Genomic DNA, 17,179 nt, shown 5'->3' with positions numbered 1-17,179 from the left:
CAGAAATAAGAACGACCAAAGAGGTGAAACACTTTACACAGGAAAATTCAGTAGGATCGCTACTAGGTTTGTTAAAGGACAAAATTCTGCAGAAGGCTCAGATTAAATTTTACGAGCCATTTCATTCTGAGGATAAGCTTCAAGTTAACATAATTTGAGTCGAGCGCAATATTGCGACAAATTCATATCTCAATGAAAAATTGACTCACAAATATACAGATTCCGCCCTACAGTCCGCCTAGGATATAAAATTGTAGAGATGCCAAGCACTGCCATTTACCTCCCAATGTCGGTACAGACATTAAATCGTCTCATGTTAACGATTGTAGATCAACTTTCACGGTGAATAAATCGTAATATGACTATATTTGAAGCAGAATTAATGTCACTAATAGTACCATCACACACAGTCAATAGTATGTCGCTTTACAGCTGAAAAACAACGGTTAACACAAAGAACCATCCATTACTTAAGCTGTTAAGCCTGAAACAATGTAAGAACAATTTCACCAGTCCACATTACTGCTCCAGTTGGATACAATCAACAGATCATCCGACAAGAATATATCTCACGCAGATCTTTTGCTTCAGATCAGCGACGAAGTCCACACAGCTATCCAGCACCTAGAGACCTCGACCGTTCCAAGCAACAGTGTCCTTTATTTGAAGGAGAAATCTGTGTGAATGGCTGGAGCTCCTACAGCAACAATCCATCTTAAGCCTAATGCATTCAGTTTCATGTTTCAGGAAATAAGATACAAGCTGAATAGAGTAGAAATTGCCATAATAATAATGTAGGAACCACATCAACGTCAATAATAGAATTTCTATGTGGGAATCAGACTTCAGTGGCTTAGAAAATTCTGGATGTTTTTACGAGAATCCAACATCAATGCCACAAAAATTGATTTAGTGTACACATACATCTCAAGATTATGATGGGTTATTCTGAAGACATGACGCACATTCTAATTAATGTTAAGCGGAAGTGGTAAGAACAGATATGCATATATCCAACTAGGAGGTAACAATTCTGAAGAGAACAAGATCGAGAAATTGATTTGGAAAACGCCTTATACGCCTGCAATGGAAAAGGAGGTCTAAATTTTTTTTGAAATATTGGCTCTGGCATTCAGTTGCTTTTAAATTTCAGATCGTAGGAGCTATCTGAATAGACTGTTCTCTACTTGCAAGCTCATCCCAATAATCATGAGCTATTAAGTAATGTTTTCAGTTGGAAACAGCACTATTAGTCATACTTGCAAATAAAACCGACAGGAAAGCAATTTGAAATGCTATTTGCGCAAATTGAAACATTTTAAATCAACAAATGCAAAAGTTTACTTAGTTCAGAGATGTACGCTTACGACAACTTACAGAAAAACTGATCCAATGATGTCCATAGTGCATTTTTCGATATGTAAGAAAGTTTCGTCCAGCGTACTATGAGACTGGAGAGAATGTGGGTTGTTTGCTCAATCCATAGGAATTTAAGAGGTTTGCTCCCATCTTCATTAGCGATGGCTCAAAATAGAACGAAACTGTGAAGACTGATCAGGTAGATGTTCACATCGAATTCGAAGCCTCTGAAAAATTTCCAGCAAATACATTAGCGTTTCCATTCACATTATGTGACTGCATCATTTACTACTCCTCCTCTTACCAGAAACTTGTATAAATTATTAGGGGCAATATTATATCTGAACCATTCACGAGGCTCCTCAAACTGCAAACATCACAAATTATTTCCATACGATTATGGATACTTCATATTTAAAGACAATGACTTCGTCACTTCCCTGACTGATCGACAAGTTAGCATGACACATGACGTCCTCTGCAACAGACCCTCTGAGAAACTCCTTCAGAGACCTTAAATTCATAGGTCGAAATTATCATGCAGCGAACTGGGTCCATGAGGTAGTGACTTTTGCTAGTGTATCTATTTTTCACACATTACCTATACAGTGTTGTTAATGTTTAAGGATGGATTGATGTTGATGTTATGCCACCCATTCTGTTCTCAGCTTCACCAGCATCAAAGGGCTAGTGCTTTAACGTTAATGCTGGTAAAGAGATATTGGCCACACCATTCCAGGTTGAGCAATATGTATGTATGTCAGTGCAAGTGTCTGTATTTTACTCAGTTTACCCAATGTCATTATTGTATTAGTATCAACAACGTTGTGCCACTCACCCCATTCACAACTTCATCTGGATCAGAAGGCTAGTCTCCTGTATGTTGGCCACAGCATCCCACATCCCTGAATGTGGTGTTCAAAATATCCAAATGTGTGTGAAATCTAAAGGGACTTAACTGCTAAGGTCATCAGTCCCTAAGCTTACACACTACTTAACCTAAATTATCCTAAGTACAAATACACACACCCATGCCCCAGGGAGGACTAGAACCTCTGCTGGGACCAGCCGCACAGTCCATGACTGCAGCGCCTTAGACTGCTCGGCTAATCCCGTGCGGCCCTGAATGTGATGATGATGGTAGAATGTAACCTGTATACTTCTATATCCATATGTCTGCACATGTTGAGTGTTATTGTTTTCGTGTAAACTTAATAAGTCATGCATTTTATTGCTAGTGAACAGACACAAGGCATGTGATAAATAACAGTTCAATGCACATTGGTGGCGCAGCTCACACCATCTCATGACCAGGATGACAATGATTTTGTCACACCAACACAGAGTCCTAGCACATATATATATATATATATATATATATATATATATATATATATATATATATATATGTGTGTGTGTGTGTGTGTGTGTGTGTGTGTGTGTGTGTGTGCCCAGCATTTCTAAACCAGCACAACAGTCTATAAGTATCATGCAAATATATTTCGTGTGTCATCACTATTGCCTGTAGCTGCACCTGGACCTTGGCGACCATAAGCTCTGACAGAGTTTCCTGCAAGTGCTATACCAGCAGATGCAAAATAACATGCACCCACACCAACAGCATCTATACCTGCAGTGTCAGTAGCTGCAACACAGTACAACACTGATTACAGTGGCCAGCACCAACAGCACTGCCAATGTCCAGATCATCAGGAACAGCTCTACCCTCACAGTGATTGGGACAATTACAAGCAACAGTACCTTTGCTGGCACTGGGATCACCTGGATGGTATCTTCATAGTTTTAGTGAAAATCGACTGTCAGCCAGCAGTAGCCTCTCTGTCCAGTATGATAGTGAGGATAAAGATCATCAGATATGTCACCATGAGTCCCATACTCAGTGTTTCAGGGCGCACTTCAGGATAGGAAAAATTTTACCTCTAGCTTGCAACAGAAATTATAACCTGTATGTGCACTGTTCAAGTAACTACTATGTGGATGTTCATAGGTACTATGAACATGATGGTACTGAATTCCTCATGAGCCTCCATGAATCAGGCAGTTTGAGAGGCGAAATCCCCACATGTACATTCATAATATGGCCTGAAAGGATGCAAGTCAGATGATAGTGATATCTTACATAAAGTCGTCAGGCCAATTTACTTCTCCAAATACTCTGACAAGTCTCGTTAACATGCAGATTTGTTGCTAATTTCCCTGGATGAGAAACAAGACCAATGCTTGTTCAAAAACGTATCCCTCCCTCTTTCATCCTAGTTAAGTTCATATGATCGTAAGAGGATTTTTGTCCTTGGTGCCTGAACCCATTTATTATGAGAGAGTGATTGACTGAGCATCTGTAACATCACTGTACACATGGCTCAATACATGTAGAGATGCCCAATGAGGCTAATAAATTCTTAAAGTTTAAGAATTCTGGCTGAAAGGATTGAGTGCCCTTTGCTGTATACACTGACTATCAGTGCCTTCTCACTAATTCGGTGAACTGTGAGGGTGACCCCACTGCCTCCCATTACTCCCTTACAAAATGGTGCACACATTTTGTGGAGCATACCAGGTTGTATGTGCTTATGACTTGTGCTGTAATCATGCATTGGAGAAGATACTTTCAGACCTTTGCTCTCTGAGGCTGAAGACCTTGCAAAGATAGTTGATGTGATGTGTCACACCAATGTTTCTATAACAGACACACAGGAAAATTAATCACTGTTTTGAAATGCAGTTGCGTGTTATGTTTTTGAGCAGTTATTAGCTTCTGAAGATGAGAAACCACATAGGATCATTGCCATATGATAGCCAAATTCCGCAGTGCAGCATACAGTTCATGCAACTTAAGTTATAAACTCGTTTTCTTACAAAAAGTAGTTATGATATTCCTTCCATTGCTGCTAATTACGATGTGTGCAATGACCAAATTCGTGGCCTGTATGAAAGCACACAGAAATATATTTCGTTTTTACAGCGAATCATTGATAAAATTATGGTGTGCTAGCAAGGCTCTCTGATATTCATGCAGGCAACACTACAGAATTTTGCCGAAATCATGCATCAGAAAGACTTTCATCTCTCTCTCCAGCTGCACATCTTAATAATGATAAGTTTCAGCTCGTATCGAAGAAAGAGATCTTCATGTATGGGCATGTAGGAAGAGTTCGTTGAGTTTAACATCTCAGATTTAGGATTGTATGCAGTTCTTTACATGATAACATGTGTACATTTCCTTACACTTCCAGACTTCTTCAAATGATTGTGGAGAATATGCATGAAACATGTTTCCTGGACCATGTATTCTATTAAACCTCCCCATGGTGTTTTGCTGGACACTGCGCTCAAATTCAAGTATGTTAACACTAAACTATTAACCGACTCTGATATGCTAATGGTTTTCAGGTGAGGGACCCACAGTGTACTTTTTCACTGTGCCCATGAGCATTCCATGGCAAATAACCTATTAATACTTGAAAAGTTCAACAAAACATTCACATATTAAGTTGCACTGTGTACTTGGTCTAAACAACTCACATCGGCATGCAGTGCAAAAGCCTTTACTTATTGGAGGATTTTGATGGCTGTCTAGTTAAGAAATCGCCCTGTTGGATAATTTCTCATACGTGGTGGAAGATTCTAAATTGGAATGTGTCTTGAATTTAGATTTAACCTTCCTACTAGATTATATGATGTACATAGCCATTATGTCCAAAGCACCATGTTCTACGAAATAGTACCCACTGATTAAGCTGGAGGGAAACACAAGGTGCATTATACAGTACTTTCCCGTGTTGGTGTTGAAAATGGATGAAGTTACCCACTTTATTTTCTCCCAGCAACGTCCCTAGTTGAAGGAATACATTGCTCTAAATACCAAAATGAGGGCTTCTGAAATGTACTCATTTGGGAAAGGCTTTTATAAAGTTACGAGTAATGCATTTCCGACGAAATTATGGAAAATGTTAGAGATCAAAGCGAAATTCGCTTAGTCATCTGTTGAAATGGTCATTATGGCACAAGAGATTATATAACCAGATCCAGTTTTGAGTGGGCCATAATCTTCAATAAGAATTCATCTCTCTGGAGATTTTGAAGATTTCAGTAGAGTTCACAATCACTACCAAAACCTTTTCATGTTGATGCATAGCCCTATCGAAGGACCCTATCCGTCATAAATTTTAGTGCTTCAAAGTTACAGACATTTTTGTCTGTTGGATGAAGGGTGGTAGATGACATCAGGTAACTAGATGTGGCCCTAATGCATTCTTTTTATTTGCATGTGTCTAACATTCCTCATGGCATAAGGCTGAAAACAATAATGTTATCAGCTTGGTGAAAGATGAGGCCAACAGGTCACCAACTGCATACTCTGTTAGCCTTCACTCAAAAATGCAAGCATACTGTACTGAGACAGGGGCCTAAGGATGTGCAGCATGTGGCCTGAATGGTTCTTACAGTTATGAAAAAATTGTAGTGCCTCTGTGATGAGGTTGACATTGCTGTACTTCCTCCTCTGCATATAGTGCACCATGTTATTATTCAGTCATGAAGATAGAAGGTGCAGACTGTATTGCAACTGAGAATGGGCCTGAAACATAGTGGTGATAACCATCTCATTTGTGCTGATGGGAATGAAACTTCAACATGCACACAATGTTTGCCTGAGTGATATAGTAGGTGTATGTGAATGTTACATAAGTAATGAAAATGAGTGGCTGTGTGTATGTGGCATAGCTCAACCCACTTATCACTGTTTGTATACAGTTGCATATATGTCCATATATATGGTTGCATCCTATGTGGTTGCTTGTCTGAGTGCCTGTGTGTCCATGTCAGAGAGTGTATTGAGCAGACTCTGTGAGGAAATTACATTTTCTGCACACCTTGGATGTGAGTGCATACCCTGTTTGCAAGTTAGGCTGTATATATGCTCTGCACACTAGGTTAAGTTTCACTGCTGCTGGCCTTACAGATCATGGTTTTATTTAATTTATTAACGTCATGTCTCACAGGTGCACAGTAAATATTCCACATCAACCGTGTGTTTCAACTGTTTAACACTGTGCTACAACATTGTGAAGTGTGCTAGGTCCATTCCTACCTGTTGAAAACTATGTTAGTGCATGACTGTCAATAGTAAATTAATTCCTACAAGATATATAAGTGCATGAGACTTACATTGTATGTATTAATTTCCACAAATTTTAAAATTATGTGTGTAAATATTGTATATACAGTTCTTGTTCCTCATTTTCCTTGAAAAATCATTTTACTTGAAACGTAAAATTTATGGACTGTTAAACGTGATATATGTATTTTGAAATCCATGCTTTTAAACTTGTGGGAAAGTCTTTGAAGTGATATGTAAAAACCACCTTGAAGAAAGAACATATTATAAATAAATCTGCTTCCTTAAGGTTTAGTCACTCATTTTCTTTCTAGCTGAGTATTACGATATATAGTTTTTTAGAACATGAAGTTTCATCTGCATTGTACACACATTTTCTACAAGAAATAACACATATGTACCAGATTTAGCAGAGTCACACAATGCTCGTAGTCCTGACATGGCACATTAAGCCATGTTGCTAATACAGTTTGTGCTAGAGCGAATGCAAGGTTTAGCAGCGGCCCAGGCCCATCATGACAGCTGCAATCTTCTCAACTAGCACACTTCCCCTGTGGCGTCCTTGCCAAGTAGAAACAAGCACAGTGGCAGCAGGGTTGCCAGTGCAGAGAAATCCATGGTGAAGTATTTGTTTAAGTAAAAACGTAAACATTCCTATTCTGTTCTTACTGCACAGCATAAGAAAGCTGACAGCTTAAGTGGGGGAAACTGTTTAAGCATATCACAAATGGACTTAAAGTTAGGTTGAATGTAACACTATTCTCCATTTAGTGTAGGACACTAAACTTAGGATACATGAAACCCGATAACCATGCAGTTTGAGCCATTATCCACCAGGTCCACCATCTTAGATGCTGATATCATAGTGCTGGAGAAATCTGATAACCATGCACGTTGAGCCAGTTTCCACTGGGTCCACCAGCATTTTGATTAATTTAGATGTGGAAATAACACTGTCTGCTTTGGTGATACTCATCGAAAAGTGCATTCTGAGCTGTAAGGTAGCTCACCATTAGTGCTCATGTGTGTTTTGAATGTTATAAAACAACTTTTTTAGGTATTTTGATGAAAATAATGTGTGCTACAAAGATCGAACTATGCTCAGCCACTAATTCATTTCATTAGTGTCAATAAAGAAGCCAAGTGCATTTTAATAAGTAATACAGACAATTTATAAGTGACAATAATTAATATGAGTGTTCCTTAAGCTTAATGGATGAGGTATAACAATACAACTTTGATCAAGAAGTGGTTCTTAACCCACAATTTTAACAATAGTGCAAATATGCAAACCATGCTTACACAGTTTTCTTATGAAACATGACACTAGTGTCATGTTTATAATGTGTTAGAAATCATACATGTATGCAAGAACAATACAATTTTATTTTGGAACAATGTTTGAATACTTGTTCTCATTATTTATTTATTTGTTTATTACAATAAGCAAGTTGTGTATGTGTGTGTGTTTTCCTTATGTATTTTATGTGAGAAAGAACCGCAAGACACACTCTTTACGTAATTTTTTTGGATAAATTCTTTTAAATATGACGCTAAAAAATTCAGAGCGTTCGATACCTTTCAGCATGGCAAAGATAATTGGTAGGGAGCTAATTATAGGCAGGTTAAATGCTACACTTTGAGTGGAGAAGAGGGAAGTGGAGTGTAGTGGTTTGGGAGGGGAGGGGACAGGGAGGGTCTGTCTAGCCACCTGATGAAGGCGTCATTGTTGAGGAGGGGTTCGCTTAGGGCGACCTTGAACTGTACCATCATTGCACACACAGGCAGGTGACCGTCACTCTCACATACATTTGACGTCAATGGTACCGTGGTTCAATGCAGCACTGAAGTACCAACAGCACTGGAGCACTTTGAGAGTGTTTCAAACTAAGACGAAAATGTTGAAAATTTAATTATATGATATTATAGATAAACTTAATATCGAAATTGAGGACAATGTGATATTCAAAGTAGATTATTTCTGAAACTTCCTGGCAGATTAAAACTGTGTGCCCGACCGAGACTCGAACTCGGGACCTTTGCCTTTCATGGGCAAGTTTGGAAGGTAAGAGACGAGATACTGGCAGAAGTAAAGCTGTGAGTACCGGGCGTGAGTTGTGCTTCGGTAGCTCAGATGGTAGAGCACTTGCCTGCGAAAGGCAAAGGTCCCGAGTTCGAGTCTCGGTCGGGCACACAGTTTTAATCTGCCAGGAAGTTTCATATCAGCGCACACTCTGCTGCAGAGTGAAAATCTCATTCTAGATTATTTCTGACGGTTGTTACCAAAATAGTCTGTGATGGCTGAAGTAGTCAGGACATAGGGAGCAGCTCAGCACACACAAAGAGTACATTGCTCTCTATGTGATTGTATTAAACATGTGCCTTAACTCTATAAAGAAATCTCTGAAAATGGGGGTCAGGTACAAAGCACTGTTCATAACTTAAACCTGTAGTTCCTTAGTTGGCTGCAAGAACCAAATTCGGTTCATTCCTTCAGTCTTCAGTCTTTTCCACTTTCCTCCGATGCTGCCCAGGCTGGCTTATAGGGTCTCCAGGTCTTTCGTGACTCCATCCATTCACCTCAGGTTTGGACTACTTGGACATACCAAGCATGTCGTGTGGCTTCTAGTTCTGCCTTCACTATCCTTTCTTCTCCTCTCAGTATATGTCCGTGCCATTCAATTCTTTTTCATTTTACTACAGTTGCCACATCTGATTCACTAATCAGAGCTTTTTTGAACATCTTGTTTTCTCGCCAGCTCTTTGCTCGCAGTCAGTGTCATGCTCATACTGGTCACACAGTTGTCTTATAGATGCAGAGATTCTTTGTTCTTGTTAGCATTTTGCTATTAAATAGATTGCCCATTGACAGTAGACGCCAGTCTGCAGGTTTTGTCCGGTTCACTATCTTCCCACTCCTCCCACCAATATTGTTGTTCGCGCTCACAGACTCCTTTGACCTTAAAGAGATGTAGTCCTCTTCAGTTCAGTTTTTTAAATTGCCGGTGTTCCCTCTGCTTCGTCATCATTGTTTCTTATTACATACCAAACATTTTATTTTATGGAACCTATTTTTTGCCTCATGTATTACTATTTTAGTTGTTTTTGAGAGTTCATCTTTCTCCTCCACTATAATGGCAATATCATCCGCAAACATTAACAGTTTCACTTGATCAGCTGTATTTACTACTTCAATAATGATAACTGAAATCATCAGCTGTATTGTAATCCAACGACTTTTATTCAAAACACATTACTGGTTTGGACGTCTAAAAGCGTCATCTTCCATCCCAAAGCGTAAATTGTCAACAACGTACGAACCACGATCACAAAGACCAACGCCGGCCAGGGTGGCCGAGCGGTTCTAGGCGCTACAGTCTGGAACCGCGCGACCGCTACGGTCGCAGGTTCGAATCCTGCATCGGGTATGGATGTGTGTGATGTCCTTAGGTTAGTTAGGTTTAAGTACTTCTGAGTTCTAGGGGACTGATGACCTCAGAAGTTAAGTCCCATAGTGCTCAGAGCCATTTGAACCATTTTTTGAACAAAGACCAACGGAATCTTCCAATGAAAAGAGTGCCATTTATTAACTAAGTTACGCCAGCATGTACATACGATAAAGTCGAGTCCAGCGCGGCCAAAACCAACCGGATTCCGTAACTTCCAACAGCAAGCCCAACAATTATCAGAGAACAGTTCAGTTGATTTGACCCCATTGCACTCGACTTTGTTGGTTGCTCATGCTGGCGTAACATGCTTAATAAGTTGTAATGCTTGTATTTGAAGACTCCTTTGGTCTTTATTATCGTTGTTCGTATGCTGATGGCATATTATGCTTGGGAAATGAAGATGACGGATTGGTACGTCGTAACTGGTAGCATGTTTTGAATAAACGACTTTGGACTGCAATACAGCTGTTGGTTTCAAACACAATTATTCAAGTACATCACATCCAGCAGCTGTCACACTATCCACGATGTATTATCGGAGATCTATAATTACATCCCTTCCAATGGATGACGCTCGTTTTATGACTTTTCCGGAATCAAGTTAAATAGGCTGGGGGAGATATCTCCATGTTTGACGCTTGTGTAGACTGTAAAAAATTCAGACACCCCAGCTTCGAACCTCACTTAAAATTAAGCTTTCTCAATGCACATTCTGATTAGCTTGATCAGTTTCGAAGGTATTCCTGATTCTTCAATTATTCTCCATATGCTCTCTCTGTGATCATTATCGTAGGCTTTCTAGGAACCTATAAATAGACAGTATGCCTTGTTATCAAATTCCCACATCACTTCAGTTACTTCTTTGAGAGAAATGAAAGTATCCGAGATGAGATGTTATGGAAGGATGCTGAAGATCAAGTCGACTGTTAAGTAATCAGGAGGCTGTCCACAGAACTGTGAAGGTAACAAGTGTTTGTAAAACACTAGGACCATTCTGGAAGAATCTACAGAATGATAGAAATAATGGCACCAGATGAAATGAACGGCCGGCCGGGGTTGCCGAGCGGTTCTAGGTGCTACAGTCTGGAACCGCGCGACCGCTAAGGTCGCAGGTTCGAATCCTGCCTCAGGCATGGATGTGTGTGATGTCTTTAGGTTAGTTAGGTTCATGTAGTTCTAAGATATAGGGGACTGATGACCATAGAAGTTCAGTCCCATAGTGCTCAGAGCCATTTGAACCAATTTTTGAAGTGAACGGGGGAAAACTATAGACGACGAAAGAAATTGTAATTTGTAGAAAAGGTAACTGAGGGCACTGGGTGCAAATGGCGCACAGCGCTACGCTGGCGAGACAAAACAGAAGGGTCACTTCCCCCCCGAAACAAACAATGACTTCGGTGACGTTGGAGACACATGCGTCGGCAGGAGAGTATATTAATGGAGCAGAGGTGAATGGGTAATCATTCTAGCGATGACGCAATCTGCAATTGGCGAAATTCACTAACATGAACGATTCTGACAAAGTAAGGATTGCTATGGCCCTTTTCCTGGGAATGTGTCTCTCAGACGTCAAAGCAGGTCAGTTGTCTGAGTGCCACCGTCGTGGGTATCTATGAAAATAGCTTTAAGAATGGTAAAACCACAAGTATGTGACAGGGTGTTAGATATACATGCTCCATCACAGAACATGATGGTCAAAGCTTTTCACAGTCTATGGAGCAGAGTAGGTGGCCAACTGTGGCAGATCTGCCGTCTGACTAAAATGTTGGTACACTCACAAGTGTCTTATAGCCCACTGTTCAGAGGAGATTGCTGAAAACATGAGGCCCTGCAGCAAAGGAGCTTTACAAGCTGCCTTTGTTCACCTAACGACACTGACCTCATTGCAGAAAACATGAAGTCCTGCAACAAATGACGATTAGAAGTTCCCATGTTCACCTAACGAAAATGGCATGGGATCATTAAGAACAGACAATGCATCGGTGGAAGCATGTCAACTGATCAGAGGCATCACAGTTCTTCATGCTGAGTTATGCAATCATCTAGGTGAACTTCTGCTCAAAACAAGTTCAGCACCACATATTCACGTCTGACAGGTGAGTGTAATGGTATGTGGGAAATTCGCTTGGGCTTCTACGAAACTGTGGTAGTAATAGAAGGCACAATGACAGCTGCGTCTATGTGAATGTCATTGAGCTCATCTGCATCCGCTCATACATGTGCATCTGTTCATGCATGGTATCTTCACAGACACCAATGGCATCTTCCAGCATGATAACTGTCCACGTCACATGGCCAGAATCGTGCTGTAGTGGTTTATGGAGACTGATAGTTTACTCATGTTTTAGAGCGAAATGTTTGCACCCACAGTACAATGGTCTGTATTTTATGATATATGCAGGGTGTACACAAAGTCTGGAAACACTTCCAGTTATTCATTACACAAGAACTAAACATTGTACAGATGTTATACACATTGTATTTTAAAGAGAACATCTGAAAGTCTTGTTTTACAAACATTCAATATGCGAACCATGAGTGACCTGGCAGACGTCAATACGGTAATCGAATTCTTGCCATACCCATCCCAGCATAGTATCGTCGACTGTGGCATGCACTTCCCGTATTCTCTCCCGGAGCTCTGCTACATCACGTGGTAGAGGCAGTACATATACTAGATCTTTAATGTGCCTCCACAGAAAAAACTCACACAGAGTGAGATCTGGTGATGAGGGAGGCCGTTCCATGAAACAGCTGCCCCCTTCTGTAGCACGGCCGATCCATCGATGCGGCAGCTCCGTGTTCAGGTAGAACTTCATGACGAAAATGGGGTGGAGCCCCATCGTGCTGAAATATGAACTAGGAATCCGATTGCATTTTAAGCATCAGACATTGCTGCAACATGTCCAAGTACGCACATCCAGTGACAGTGCTCTCGGCGAAGAGTACAGTTTTCGATGTGACAAGGCGCAAAAAACCTTTACGTTTGGCGAACCACGCTCAAATTCAATGCATTTGTGTGGATGCTTTGTACCCCAGATTGTGCCTGTTCACTTTCCCATTAGTGTGAAAAGTGGATTCGTCACTAAAAGTTAAGCTATCAACAATGACATCCCCATCCTCATTCAATTGTTGCAATTGCGAACAAAACCCAGAACTCTTGTCTTTGTTGTCGTCATTGAGCTTGTGCACTAGTTCCAATTTGAATGGTATCAGGGACAGCTTCTGTCGCAGAACATTCCACTGTCACTGGGGCCATTTCGAGTTCATGGGATGCTCGACGCACCGATTTATTTGGACCCTCTATGAATGCCTCTCGTACGCTCTCCACATTCGCTTCACTCACACTGGGACCTCCGCTTCTCTTTGCCAGACACAAGCTACCCGTTGTAATGAATTTGTTGTGCCAGTGGTAAAAAGCCTTCCTTGTTGGTGGCTTCTTACCACACTCGGTTCTAAACATGTGTTGAACAGCTATAGCACCCTTGTTTTTGTCGAACTCCAATACACAGAAAGCTCACTCCGCACCTGAACTCGACATGTTTGCGACTAGCGGTGACTGTCGGCAAATTACCAAAAAAACTGTGGCGGTATACTTGAAAAAAAAATTCACGGTTTCTCTTCAGAATGACATATGTATGATATCTGAACAATGCTTGGTTCTTGTGCAATAAATAATTGAAAGAATTCCCGGACTTTATTTACACCCTGTATATAACCTTCCGGTGCCATTAACCTCCGAAAAACAACCAAGAACCTGTGGCATCGTTGTCATGCAGAATCACTGCTATATTTCACTATGAAGGACGCATAACACGCTACTATGCAGGGGTCATCATTTTTTTGCCCATCAGGGTGGACCATTGATAGTGACCGGGCTAAATATCTCACGAAATAAGCATCAATCGAAAAAACTACAAAGAACGAAACTCGTCTAGCGTGAAGGGGGAAACCAGATGACGCTATGGTTGGCCCGCTAGATGGCGCTGCCAGAGGTCAATCGGATATCAACTGCGTTTTTTTTAAATAGGAACCCCCATTTTTATTACATATTCGTGTAGTACGTAAAGAAATATGAATGTTTTAGTTGGACCACTTTTTTCGCTTTATGATAGATTGCGCTGTAATAGTCACGTACGTAGTATCACGTAACATTCCGCCAGTGGGGACGGTATTTGCTTCGCGATACATTACCCGTGTTAAAATGGACCGTTTACCAATTGCGGAAAAGGTAGATATCGTGTGGATGTATGGCTATTATGATCAAAATTCACAACGGGCGTGTGCTATGTATGCTGCTCGGTATCCTGGACGACATCATCCAAGTGTCGTTCGCTGGATAGTTACGTTATTTAAGGAAACAGGAAGTGTTGAGCCACATGTGAAACGTCAAACACGACATGCAACAAATGATGATGCCCAAGTTGCTGCTGTCGCGGATAATCCGCACATCAGTAGCAGACGAACTGCGCTAGAATCGGGAATCTCATAAACGTTGGTGTTGAGAGTGCTACATCAACATCCATTGCACCCGTACCACATTACTATGTGCCAGGAATTACATGGCGACGACTTTGAGCGTCGTGTGCAGTACTGCCACTGGGCACAAGAGCAATTATGGGGCGATGACACACTTTTTGCACGCGTTCAATTTAGCGACGAAGCATCATACAGCAACAGCGGTAACGTAAACCGGCATAATAATCACTATTCTAGGCGCTTCACTCTGGAACCGCGTGACCGCTACGGCCGCAGGTTCGAATCCTGCCTCGGGCATGGATGTGTGTGATGTCCTTAGGTTAGTTAGGTTTAAGTAGTTTTAAGTTCTAGGTGACTGATGACCACAGATGTTAAGTCCCATAGTGCTCAGAGCCATTTGAACCAATAAGCACTATTGGGCAACGGAAAAATCCACGATAGCTGCGACAAGTGGAACATGAGCGACCTTGGCGGGTTTATGTATGGTGCGGCATTATGGAAGGAAGGATAATTGGCCCCCATTTTACCGATGGCAATCTAAATGGTGCAATGTATGCCGATTTCCTACGAAATGTTCTACCGATGTTACTACAAGATGTTTCACTGTATGACAGAATGGCGATGTACTTCCAACATGATGGATGGCCGGCACATAGCTCGCATGCGGTTGAAGCGGTATAATGGAAATGTCGTGTGGCTAGGGCCTCCCGTCGGGTAGACCGTTCGCCTGGTGCAGGTCTTTCAATTTGACGCCACTTCGGCGACCTGCGCGTCGAGGTTGAAGCGGTAATGAGTAGCATATTTCATGACAGGTGGATTGGTCGTCGAAGCACCATACCACGGCCCGCACGTTCACCGGATCTGACGTCCCCGGATTTCTTTCTGTGGGGAAAGTTGAAGGATATTTGCTATGGTGATCCACCGACAATGCCTGACAACATGCGTCAGCGCATTGTCAATGCCTGTGCGAACGTAACGGAAGGCGAACTACTCGCTGTTGAGAGGAATGCCGTTACATGTATTGCCAAAAGCATTGAGGATGACGGACATCATTTTGAGCATTTCTTGCATTATAGTGGTATTTACAGGTAATCACGTTGTAACAGCATGCGTTCTCAGAAATGATAAGTTCACAAAGGTACATATATCACATTGGAACAACCGAAATAAAATGATCAAACGTACCTACGTTCTGTATTTTAATTAAAAAAACCTACCTGTTACGAACTGTTTGTCTAAAATTGTGAGCCATATTTTTGTGACTATTATAGTGCCATCTACAACAAAGCGAAGAAAGTGGTCTAACTAAAAAATTCATATATCTTTACATACTACACGAATGTATAATAAAAAAATGGGGGTTCCTATTTTAAGAAACGCAGTTGATATCCGTTTGACCTATGGCAGCACCATCTTGCGGGCCAACCATAGCGCCATCTGGTTTCCCCCTTCACGCTAGACGACTTTCGTTCTTTGTAGTTTTTTCGATTGATGCTTATTTCGTGAGATATTTGGCCAGGTTACGATCTATGAACCACCCTGCATATATCAGTGCGATGGTGTGGTAATGACTGGTAATGGATGCACTTTTAGCTGGCATTGTTATTAAGAACCTAGTTCTTTGGAAGGTTCGTTCATTTGCACGCGTGGAGTATTGCTAGGTGTGCTGGGTGTCGTGCCCCAGGTCGAGCACGCTGGCGGCTGTGTGGCTGGTGCTGCACACAGTGCGGCTGGCTGGGCTGTCGCTGTCGTGCGGGCTGGCTGCTGGGGAGGCGCGACGCACGCAGGTGGTGCTGGCCCGCGCCGCTGCCCTCCTGGCCCCAGCCGCGGCGCCGCTGGAGCTGCGCGCCTTCCAGCAGCAGTTGGCAGCCCTGCCCGCGCAGCCCTTCACCGCCGCCGGCTTCCTCACCATCGACAGGGGGCTGTTCACCTCTGCTATCGCTACCGCCGTCTCCTACCTCATCATTATCGGTCAAATGATAGAAAAATAGGTATAGTATTCGTTTTCTCTGCTTACCAGCTTGGTGATCGATGTAGAGAGAGATTATGGTTATCTTGTCTTACGTACATGCAATAATATTTTTTATTGAGACATACAGTAAACCGAATAAGTCTTCAAATCTATGGCACAGAAAGGAACAAGATTAAATACGTAAAATTAGGATGCCCTCAAGGTTATTTATTTGAACCAGAGTTATCAAATATTATTTTAAATACCGTACTGTGTAAAATTAATGAACTGCATCAAGATAAAGATGAGCTCGTCGACGAAAGAAGTGGCTTCTAAGGCACTTGTTTGCCCAATACTTGAGTATTGTTCATCTATCTGTGATCCATATCAGGTAGGACTGATAGAGGAGATAGAGAAGATCGAACAAAGAGCGGAGCGTTTCGTCACGGGATCGTTTAGCTGGCGAGTGAGTGTTACAGAGATACTAAACAAACTCCACTGGCAGACACTACAACACAGACGTTGTGCATCACAGAGAGCTTTACTACTGATATTTCGCAGCAGCACTTTTCAGGAGGAGTCAGAGAACATATTACTTCCCACCCACATGTATTGACCACTAGGAGAAAATTCGAGAAATTAGATCCAATACGGAGGCTTACCGACAATCATTCTTCCCATGCACTATTCGCGAGCGAACAGGGTTGGAGGGATCAGATAGTAGTACCTGAAGTACCCTTCACCACACACCATTAGGTGGCTTGTGGAGTATGATGGAGATGTAGCTCGGAGATATAACACTGC

At 41.7% G+C, this 17,179-nt stretch overlaps 1 protein-coding gene across 1 annotated transcript in view; it reads left to right on the top strand.

Moving 5' to 3' along the window:
- LOC126156902 (gustatory and pheromone receptor 32a-like) overlaps window positions 1–16,415 on the top strand; it is a 36,654-nt gene extending 20,239 nt beyond the window's left edge. The window contains exon 2 of the mRNA XM_049916340.1: window positions 16,109–16,415. Within this exon, the coding sequence (XP_049772297.1) occupies window positions 16,109–16,415 (307 nt within the window). The remainder of the gene's footprint in view (window positions 1–16,108) is intronic.
- Window positions 16,416–17,179: the final 764 nt, after the last annotated feature.

This window comes from Schistocerca cancellata, chromosome 2 (genome assembly GCF_023864275.1).
Source record: "Schistocerca cancellata isolate TAMUIC-IGC-003103 chromosome 2, iqSchCanc2.1, whole genome shotgun sequence".
Lineage (NCBI taxonomy): Eukaryota > Metazoa > Arthropoda > Insecta > Orthoptera > Acrididae > Schistocerca > Schistocerca cancellata.
Note: the sequence above shows the minus strand (reverse complement) of the source record. Positions and strands in the feature narration are given on the sequence as shown.